Raw genomic sequence first — 11,601 nt, forward strand, 5'->3', positions numbered from 1 at the left:
CAGCTACATAGCAAGTTTGAGGGCAGACAAAACAGAGATCTAAGGGGCTGGTGAGGAGCTCAGTTGGTATGTACGAAGCATGATGCCTTGGGTTTAATACCTAGCACTGCTAAAACCAGGCACAGCAGCATACTTGCTTGGAAGCTATCAGGCTTTCTGTTTTGCTAGACCATTTTTTATGAAAGTGGTTTTCATATAAGAAAAATGCAAAAGGGCAAACCCCATAAGTGATCTTCTCTTCCTTGTAGATTTTTTTTCTCTCCCTAGGTTTATATCTTAAAGTAGCTATGTATGCAAGTATGTGTTGGAGCTGGAATACTGACAGGAGCAGGGGGGCAAGGCAGACCTGTATGGATTCTGCGGTGAGCTTTCAGGTGAGAGCTTTTGGTGTACACTTTGCTGCATCCTGCAAAGTCACACTGATGAATCCGTCTTCTCTTTAAGTCAAGAGATTCTTCTCCCTGCATGTGGACCATTGTCGCTGGTCTAAGCAAAGAAAGAGAGACAAGACCAATTACAGTGGTGTTATACCATCTTATCATTTGTATAAATTTTAATGCTAGCCCCCCTAGAAAAGAAATAGTTGGAACCCTGTAAGCCATTCTTCGAACCTGGCCATTCTACTGAGGAAATGCAGCTCCCTGAGAAAGCACTGGAAGTGGTTAAGTTTTCCTTGAGTAACTACGTTGTCAAACAGTGTGAACAAGTACCATTCTTATGCTTAACAAGATACATTTTTCCTACACGTTTTGCTCAATGCAAGCTAGTTGCTTCCAAATCGTTTTAAGATTAGAAGACCAGGCTATTTTAAACTTACAGAGAAAAATACTACAAAATTACAATTTATAGGAAATTAAAACCTTTTCTTCAGGGCTAGAATTGATGATATATACAATTAGAATGTAACACTGTTATAACATGTATAAACATGCACATGTATGTACACACTTGTATAGTTCTTGGGAAAAGCAGTTAGTTCACATTTTATTTTCCTCAAACTTTTACTATTGTGTCCTGTTAATTCTATCTTCATATACATATATGTACCTGCATGCACATGTACTTGGCATTTGTGTGCATGCATGGATGTACACACATACACACACTGTTAAGTACTTACTCATGATGAAATCCCTGCAGACTCTGTAAGGCTGAAGAGCCACTCTCAATTGCACTCTCATCACTATCACTTGGAAACTCCAGTGGACACATGGAGGCGGGGTCAACTTTGACTGAAAACAAAGAAAGGGGGTTACTGTAGACCAGGATGTGCTGCTCCCTATAATTATTTCAGGATTCCCGGTTTGCCCCATATTGAGAAGTGGACATAAGGTAGATCATTTAAAAAAGAAAGAAGAGGAAGGCAGTAGCTTCTCAACCTTTTTTTTAGCATAGGAAGGGACAGAGGTGTCTTTGAAAGGAGAGCAGCTGTCCTTTTAGTGAACTTCCCAAGGACACAACCTAGGCCTCAGACTCCTGGGAAAGGATCTACAGAAAAGACAGCTTCAATACATCCTGGAGGCACTGAAGTTTGTCACTAGTTCCCTGTCATGAGAGAATTCCTAGGATTATGCCAACATTTATGACAGTAAAAGGCTGATTGTAATATCACACATATGCTGACGATAACTATTTCAAACCACGTCAGAAGCAACAGACTTTTTTTATCGTTTCTGACTATGAACAAAGATAAATATAATTGTAGAAAGGGAACTGTGTTGAGGACAATGAAAGACAGGACTTAACTTCTACCTTCTCAATTCTGAGCTCACTTCAAACATTAGCAAAGGAAATCACAAGTGCAACATCTACTTGGGCATCATGTTTTAAGACATTCTGAGCAAATTCATGAAACTCAATCTCTATTTTAAAAAGGTAGGAGGGGTTGGGGATTTAGCTCAGTGGTAGAGCGCTTGCCTAGCAAGCACAAGGCCCTGGGTTCGGCCCTCAGCTCCGGAAGGAAAAAAAAACTATAAAAAGGTAGGGGTTGGGGATTTAGCTCAGTGGTAGAAAACGCAAGGCCCTGGGTTTGGTCCTCAGCTCCGGAAAAAAAAAAAGATAGTTTAAAAAAAAAAAGGTAGGTTTGTTTTTGGTTCTTTTTTTATATCAAAAGAAGGCGGAGAAGAGAGTGTAGTAGTTGAGTACTTATTTAGTACGTGTGAGAAGCTCGATTCAACTAGGAGTACTACAAAACACAGATCAATGGTAACATGAAATTCAAGCACTTTCAATCTTGCTCAACAAACAGTCTGGGTTAACAACTGCTCGGTAGCCCTGTGGCGGGTGGGTGTCTCTGGATAGGTGCACAGGCACATCAGAACACAGTCTTCTGGAGAACTTCTACCTCCGTTAGGAAAAGGCCATCATACTCTTGAAATCAAGTACCATCTTAAAAGCAATCAAGCCTTAAAAGGAGGGTTATATAGGTGTCAACTAACGAGCTGCACAGGAAATAGAACTATACTGCAGAGACTCTGAGACAGAGACCAGGGAAGATGTGCTGAGTGAGCAGAGCTAAGTGTGCCTAAGTATTGGTAGTGATAGGAAGGTTGACTTTTCTATCAAAGCTTTTCTACCAAATGGCACAGGGAAAAAAACAGCACAATAATCTATGAAGTCACGGGGATAGACAGTGTCTTGGTGAGTACAAACTTTTTTGTTTTTAGTTTATAATTTAATTCAGTGTTCACATCTTCCATTTTGCTTTAAATCGGCAATATTTTAACTATAATGCTTTAAATGATTTACACCATTAGATAATAGTATATGAAGATTCTAGGAAGATACATATTATTTCACTCAAGAACATGCATCCCTGTTTGAGAAATATGGTCTAAAGGAGATCAATTATATGTTCTTTCGTATAGGTCTCTTTATATAAACCAGGCCACACTTGTGACCTTGCTATGGAACTTGCTATGTAGTCCAAGACTAGCAGGGGATTCAAATCATCCTGCCCAGATTCTCAAGCTATAATCTGAGACTATAGATACATACCAAAACATATAGCTCATTATTCATTCTTAAGTATTATACAGAAATTATTTTTAAACACTTTTAAAAAACTATAATTAGGACTATTCCCCTTTGGAACACTGTCCCTCAAAATTGCAAATGGTGAAAAGAGACAAGACAGGCTGAGGAAGGGAAGATCCCTGAAGGTGCAGTGACTTGAGGAAACAGTAAACTGCTCGATTACCTGATCCAGCACTTTTGCCATCTCCTCCAATAAGTGGGACAGTAATGGCTGCAGGGCTCCCATCTGCAGGCAAACTTGTATAGACCATCGGCAAAGACTGAACCACCAGCGGGATTGTCTTTAGTCCACTCATCTTATTTGGCAAACTGACTGAGGGGATGGTGTGGATCACATGTAAAATCGGCTGGCCACCGGTCCCCTGAGAGGAGGCCAGGATAGAGCCTGGAGTGAGAACAGTAGGAATGGCTGCTGAAGTGACTGTGTCAGCTGAAGTAGACACCATAATGGCTTGAGGTGCAGTCGGTGGCTTGGGAGGGCGGATTGGAGCTTGCAGCATGCTAGCAGGCTGGAGCGGAGCCTTCGGTTTGTGAAAGGAGAGATCAACTGGTTCCACCTGGGGCGTGTTGAAATCACTCTCCAGGAGCTCTTCTGGAGGCTCAATCTTGATGTCATTAAACAGAGCTGGGTTCTCCATTGGGCTGGCAGCCAGGAATGGTGGAGAAGTCATATTCCTTCTGTCTCCTCTCACAGAAGGATCTCTGGTTGGAACAGGGCCAGTGACCTAAAACACAATTACAAGGGGAGACAGCCACCATTGGTACTTTAAAGAGACATGGGAACAATGAAAGCTCCACTCTCATGGAAAAGATACATGATGCTGAAAGAAATCAAATAGTAATACACTAAAGAATAAAAAGGAAAGAGAACGTTATTAAGCGCCATTGTTGAGTACTGGTATTGTGATAGCATACAACTAATAAAAATCCTTTGCTTAATTTTTCACAATCAAAGATCTAAAATGAAATTCCATTTTCACTTGAAAAATCCAATAAAAGAATATTCATTTAGAAAATAGCTCTTCAAATAAAAAGAAAAGACGAAAGAAAGGGGAAAAAAAAACCATTTTACACAATGTTCCTGCAAAAGCATTGTGCTAAGTCCACTGACAGCATTTATGAAAAAGGCACAGCTAAGAAGTACATATGAGCTATAATGCCGGGGTAATATGAGTAGCTTATAAATCATGCCAAATGAAGTGATTTGACATATGAACAAGAAGCCTCAGACAAACAAAAGAGGAAGTGGATGTGGCACGATTGTACATCACTTGCCTAGCAAAATCAGTCACAGGTTCCATTTCCAACAGGAGAAGGGTTTGTTGGGGCGGGGGAGGGGGTAGGTAATTTGTTCTATCTAGAGGAGACGGTGACATTTTAGATGAGTCAGAGTTAATAGGCTTTCTCACAGAGAGAAAAGGGGTAAGAGTAACACTTCTATTTGCACTGGTGTACTAGCAGGCTCTATGCACAGGGAATGTGATACAGGAGAATTGTTGATTTTATAGGCAAAATTCTAAATTATAGAATATTTAAAAAAATAAATGCATGCCTGTAATCCCATCAATTACAAGGCTGAAGAGGAGGAGAAAGGAGATTCCCAGTTTGAGGCCAGCCTGGGATATACAGTAAGACTTAGTCTCAACACACAGACACACACACAGACACACACACACACAGATAGAGACAGAGGCACAGAGACAGAGACATTTGCATACCCATATTCACTGAAGCTCTATTCATAATAGCCTCAAGACATGCATGAAATCTGTCCAGCAATTGATAAAATGATGGAATAGTATTCATTCCCCAAAGGATTACAATCCTGTCACTACTTCAACTAAGATGGAATTGGAGATCTATATTTTAAATAAAAATAATGGAGGCACAGAAAGATAAGCATGGCGTGATCCTACTCTGTGTGGAATCTTATAAAAGCTCAATCTGTACAAGTTGGGAGCACAAAATTTGACTACCAGAGCTTTGGGACAATGGAAGGGAGAAGGATGGGCAAAGAATGATCAAGAGTTACCAGTCTTGTTTGATAAAGCAAAGAACCCTAGAATTCTATCTCATAGCATATTGTGTGGCTACATACATCATGGGCTAACCATTAAGAATGCTTACTGCTCTTGCAGAAGACTTGGTTTCACTTTTCAGCACCTACATGGCAGCTCACAGGAACCTGTAATTTCAATTTTAGAGGCAACCAACATAATTTTCTGCCTCCAAATACACTGCATGCACATGTATTCATATAGGCTCACATGCATACAAATAAATATAAATTTAAGAAACAGAAGATTTTGGAAAATTTCATGATAAAATGCTAAATGTTTGAGGAATTTAAGTACATTATTCAATGTATACAGATATCCAATTGTTATGTGGCACCATATTAATATATATGAACTTTGTTTTAAATTCATCAGTTAAGACAGTTAAAAATCCTAATGGGTATTGAATATGTAATATCCAACATAAAGTCCCAACCTAATTAAAGTATTTCTAAAAATTGTACCTAATCAGATGTCCAGGATGCTGTGTACTGTGTATACAATAGCCAAGCAACATAAATCATGAAAATAACCCTTGAGATGGCCATGCCACAAAGAAGTTAAAGGGAAGTTCAAGAAATGTCTGGGTTATAGAAGAGTAGAGGGACACGGGCAAATCTTTCTGCCCAATGACAAGACAGCAGTGATAGAGGAGTGCTGCATTTAAGGATACCAGAAAAGACACAAATAGAACTGTGTTGGTAAGACATTAGGAGAAATGTCTCTACTGGATGAATATATGATGGTATTAAAGAGTTTTTGTTAAACATAAGGTATGCTGAAAACTACCATAGTAGTAACTATTATTTTTAATTGATAAAAAGCAAGGACTTTAATTCTGAAAGAAACCAGGAATATGAAGAGGTAGTGACCTCTTGCTGTGACGTCATTTACAGACCCCTACCAACCCAAGAACATTCTAGGAACACAGGCACAGAAAATAAATCTATACTCAACCTCCAGAACTCAGCCAGACTGCCATCTGCTTTTCTCTTCTGCTTGCTGAGACAATGTTTTCTTGACTTAGAAGCCTCATGTCAACTCAGGCCTTGTGTTAATTTTTTTTATTGTGCTTCTCCATATCCTTTCTTCCACCATTTTATAACTATCTAAAGCAAACAATAACTTGTGTGGATTAACCCCCTTTTGTGAAAGGGGGATCAGAAAAATCCTGTTAGCAAGAGTAGGGTAGAGTTGAAGATTATAGCAATGAAGCCATCAGGATTGCTTTATGGGGGCAAAAGAGATGGCTCAGTGGTTAAGAGCATGTGGTGCTCATTCAGAGGACCCAGCTTCAGTTCCCAGCACCGACATCAGGTAGCTCACAACTACCTGTAACTCCAGTTCAGGGGATCCTATGCCCTCCTCTGGCTGCTGGGGGAACATGCATACTCATGGTGTACACACACATACACGTACTCACACACACACACACACACACACACACACACACACACACACACACACACAATTTTAAAAAAAATTATTGTTTTACTAAACATGGCTTTACTGACCTGTGGACCTCCCTAATCAATGGAAGCTACCATTTTTCCTATATTCCTATGTGTCTCTGACTTACTGGATTCATTCACTGGGAGAAGTAGAATCAAAAGAATCTGTTAGCAGAGTAGGAAGGCCATCCATGTCCAGAGGTGGGTTTGTATGTTTGACTAATTTTTTTCTACCATGGCTTTCGATGATACTGAAGTCCCAATAGAAGCATGTGCTGTAAGGTGTAATATTCTCTCTTTTTTATTCTTTTTAAAAAAGTTTTACTTTTATCTTTAATTATGTATACATCTATGGGTATGCACATGTGAGTCTAGGTGTCAGTGAAAGCCAAGGTGCTGGGAACTGAAGCTAAGTCCTTTGCATGAGCACCAAGTGCTCTTAACCACTGAGCCATCTCTTTAGCCCCAGTAAAGCAATCCTGATGGCTTTATCGCTGTAATATTCACCTCCACCCTGTTCCTGCTAACAAGATTTTACTGACCACCCTTTCACAAAAGGGTATTAATTCACTTATGAAATGATGAAAGAGTGAATATGGAGAAGCACAAGGAGCTTGAATTTCCTGGACCTGGAGTTACCCATGGCTGTGAGCTGCCTGATATAGGAGGAACTGAACTCAGGATCCTCTGCAAAAACAATGAACCACTGGAGCATCTCCTCTGCCCTACACAGTATTGTCTTTAATAAGATCATTGGTGCTGATGTATAAATAAACACAGCAAGAAAATACCTAATTAAAAATTGTAATGGGTTTTCTAGAGTCCATGCTTTGGGCCTAGAATTCTACGAAAGCCAAAATTCTGAGTCTTTTAAGATTCATTTTTATTATTTTTTAATTATGCATGTGTGGGTCTGTGTGTAGGTATGTGCTCTTCAAATAGGTACCCCAGAGGAGTCAGATCCTCCAGAGGCTGGAGTTACAGGTAGTTGTGAACTACCCAACAACAGCACTACAAATTAACTGCTGAGCCATCTCTCCAGCTAAAATTCTGAGTCTTAAATATAAAACGGAGACTATTTTATAAATTCTCTCTTTTGCCAAGGCCATTTCTAGGACAAAGAGTGATGCCTATGATAACACTATCAGCAGGAGGGCTCGCGCTGAGCTGTTATATGTCTACAGTAATTCACTTTGCTGAAAACATTATTCCAAAATATCCAAAATGGGGCTGGAGAGATGGCTCAGTAGTTAAGAGCACTCACTGTCAGCTCTTCCAGAGGTCCTGAGTTCAAAACCCAGCAACCACATGGTGGCTCACAACCATCTGTAATGGGATCTGATGGCCTCTTCTGGTGTGTCTGAAGACAGCTACAGTGTACTCATATATAATGAGTAAATAAATCTTAAAACAAAGAACATCCAAAGTGGAAACTGAACAAAGAAAGTACAGAAACAAAGACATACTCACTGCTCTGATGAAAGAGAATGTTACAGGCCCTGTTCAAACAATCCATCCTGGTTTGTCAATTTCCCACCCAAACTGTCTGCAATGGTGCTTAAATCACTGCTCTCTCTTGCTCCATGGCTTTGAAACAAATGTTAGGTAGTTATTTAACCTTAGTGCTTTAGTAGCTTCCTCAGAGAATATCATCACGTTTTCCTTCTTGGATATATTGATTTCATGTGTGCTTATTATATGGAAATGAATCCAGCCTATAACAAGTATTTCCTGGGTGTTAATGCTTCTCCGAGCAAGCGTCTGAAGAGAATGTACTAGAGAGCAGTTGTCAAGGCTCTTCTTATTTTCATTCCAACTGCTGTGCAGCTCGGTCTTCATGTGGGTCCCCTAACAGCAGGAGGAGGGGCTGTCTAGGACTGTGTTGCCTGCCTTTGGATCCCTTTTCCTTAAATGGGATGCCTTGTCTATGCACAATAAGAGAAGATCCTCCTAGTCTTACTGCAACTTGCTATACCAAGGCAGGCTGATGTCCAAGAAAGGCTTTCCCTTTTCTGAGGAGAAAGGAGGTGGGGTGCAGGGAGGGGAGACAGAGGGACTGAGAGGAGGGGAGGAAGAGGAAGATGCAATTGGGATACAATTAAATAACTCATACATTTAAATAATGAAAAAAGATAATCATTCCATATCTATCCAGCAGCATAAGCAATGCTTTTGTTTGCACGTACTGATGATTATCTTTAAAATATAATCAAAATAATTTTAGTAAGAATCTTGATAGGCAGGGCGATTTTTCCTATATTCTGTATAAAACAGTCACTATGGTACAAAAAAAGTAAAACAAAAAATAAACAACAACAAAAACCACAAACCCCATGCACTACCTGCTTTAATTTCTTGTTCTACACAACAGGTCCTAGTTGGAGACACTAAAGAAGAGTAACGCAAGCAATGAGTTTACAGCTCTAGGATTTCAGTGACTCACTAGGATGACTAAGGATGGGCACCACGTTCTATTCGTCATTGAATACAATGACTACAGATTTGAAAGCCCACAGGAAAATTGATGTAAAGCTCTGCTATAAGATTTCTCATGTTAACATATGTTTCTCCTTCTTCAATCCTGCGAGCCAGTTTCAGGGTTTGAGTGTCCACTAGTCAATAATTAACCACTCCCCAAAGAGAGAATGGCTGCTGCCTTTTCCCATTTGTTATGGTAAAGCTTGAAGCTACAGTCTCCCAGTATTGCTGCTTCCGTGAAGAAGGCTATGTGTGAACAGGCCAGAAACTTAGGAATGGTGTGAAGGATATTTTACTTCCCACAGTCCTCCTTAAATGTCCAGGATCCTAGTCAGTTTTTAATAAATTAATAAAAAAAACAGTATTTAAGTCTGCATTTTTCTTAAATTTGTTACTGACAAATTACCAGAGATCACAGAGAAAGGCAATTTTACAAAGAAATCTGGGAAAAAAATGGTCACTTTCATAAAATACTAGCTCTTGAACATCTGATGAAGACAGCCTTGGCTTCGGGAGAGTAAGGGAAATCAAGTGAGGGAAACCAAACTGTTACTTTTCATTTATTTGAAATAGCTCTGATGTGGAGCTTTAAAGCAGGAAGGCAAGACAAGAAAGAAAATGAAAGAACAAAATACTGCAGGCAGCCCAGTAAGTAGAAAGGAGAGGAAAGAGTGTTGTCATGGTAACAAGATAAAACCCAGGCTCCTCCCCAAGAGAAAGATAAAAGCTGTTTTTGTACACAGGTCTCTTCTAGCTTTGCTGTGGGTTTAGACTAATCATTTTCATGCCTGGGTGCACTTGTGTGTGCGTACACATATATTATGCACATTCATTATTTTGGTCGAAAAGACGTTTAACCCTCCGAAATTCCAATCCTGCTCCAATAATGCTATGATGTGTTTCAATATTAAGAGAAAAATGGATGGAGATGAATATTATTAAAAGGTTAAATTTAATCTAAACCTAGAGGAATTTTGAATCTTACATCCCCATCATCTCAACGGCATTAGGAAATAAAGCACTATTGGACAGTTCCTCTTTATACATACTAATGAAGGTGACAATTTTAAGAGACTAGAACACTAACAAAAGCACCGGGAGTGGGGGGGGGGGTTCAAGATCGGAAATGCATATACCTGTAATCTCAGAATTCAAGGGGCTAAAGCTGGAAGATATTCAGCTCCAGGGTACCCTAAACTATATAAGAGCCTTTCCCAGAACACAAAAACAGAGACAAAATGCCAGAATATACACATATGCATATACACATATGTATATATGCATAGATGAATTCTAGATATTTGTTTGTATGCAGCATGAAATTAAATTAGCATCCAGCTTGAAATCAAAAATAAAGGGGCAAATAATTTCTTTTGGAAATGATTGCTTTAAATGATACATGATCAAAATTATTTTAACAACTGGATTCTTGTATTATATATTTGAAAAGTAACTGAAGAGTGGTCATCCAAAAAAATTTGGTCACATCTTAGTACCCAGAATCAATGAATATCACCAATTTGGGAAAAGGATCATTGCAAATAGAATTATGAATTTTTTTAAGGCAGGGGCTCTCTGTAGCCCTGGCTATCCTGGAATTCACTCTGTAGACCAAGCTGGCCTTGATCTCATAGAAATCCACCTGCCTCTACCTCTCAAGTGCCGGGATTAAAGGTACGAGTCACCACTAGGCAGAATTATGGATCTTAAAGCAACCATTCCGGACTACCTAGGAGGTGGGAGTTAGTGGTCAGTGATGTGAATGCACAATCAGATAGCAGAGTGATAAGGCCATATCATATGCCAAGGGATTTCTGCACCTACTAGATGTGTGAAGACAAGGAATCTATTTTCTGACATGAACATTTTGGTAGTCCAGGACAGTAGAACAACTTGTTTTGAGACTTCTGTTTCTAGGATTCCTCAAAAATAGATTTCTGTTATCTTATTGGCCACAATGGACAGATCATAACTACCTGAAACTACTCCAGTTCCGAGGGCACCTGCAGTCCAGTATACATAACCACATAAATACACACATTTACATTCAATTAAAAAAGTAAATCTTAAAAAGGGAAAAATGTTGGGGCTGGGGATTTAGCTCAGTGGTAGAGCGCTTGCCTAGGAAGCGCAAGGCCCTGGGTTCGGTCCCCAGCTCCAAAAAAAAAAAAAAAGGGAAAAATGTAAGAGAAACGTTAGGTATAAGTGACATAACAACTGAAGATAGTAAATGTGAAGTTTAAGAGATAAAAATCATTGATAATAAGATATGAGATATTTCTATGCTGCTGCTGACAATATAAGAAATAAGTAAAACTATGTGAATGACTGATAGAAATAAATTAGTATTCCAGGAGTATGAGTGTACTAGGTATCTATGGGCATTAGACTGTGGAGAAAATTAACTGTGGTGTGGATTAGACACACTTAGTTTCAAACCTGGTGGACAAAAAGAAGTTTAATAAAATATGCCATTGGAAATCTCTCTGAAATGTTTGGTGTGTATGTGTACATATGTGGATATATATGTATATATGGCACACACATCCATCCATATAAATGCTAGATATGTATATATG

The 11,601-nt window shown here is 39.3% G+C and overlaps 1 protein-coding gene across 6 annotated transcripts in view; it reads right to left on the reverse strand.

Moving 5' to 3' along the window:
• The window catches only part of Klf8 (KLF transcription factor 8), a 179,640-nt gene that overhangs the window by 18,171 nt on the left and 149,868 nt on the right, over positions 1-11,601 (reverse strand). For all 6 annotated transcript variants that reach the window (XM_017602264.3, XM_039100624.2, XM_008773103.4 and 3 more), the window contains 3 exons: positions 3,200-3,761; positions 1,121-1,232; positions 347-486 (listed from right to left, as the gene is read on the reverse strand). In XM_017602264.3, the coding sequence (XP_017457753.1) occupies positions 347-486; positions 1,121-1,232; positions 3,200-3,761 (814 nt within the window). The remainder of the gene's footprint in view (positions 1-346; positions 487-1,120; positions 1,233-3,199; positions 3,762-11,601) is intronic.

The sequence above is a fragment of the Rattus norvegicus genome, chromosome X (assembly GCF_036323735.1).
Source record: "Rattus norvegicus strain BN/NHsdMcwi chromosome X, GRCr8, whole genome shotgun sequence".
NCBI lineage: Eukaryota > Metazoa > Chordata > Mammalia > Rodentia > Muridae > Rattus > Rattus norvegicus.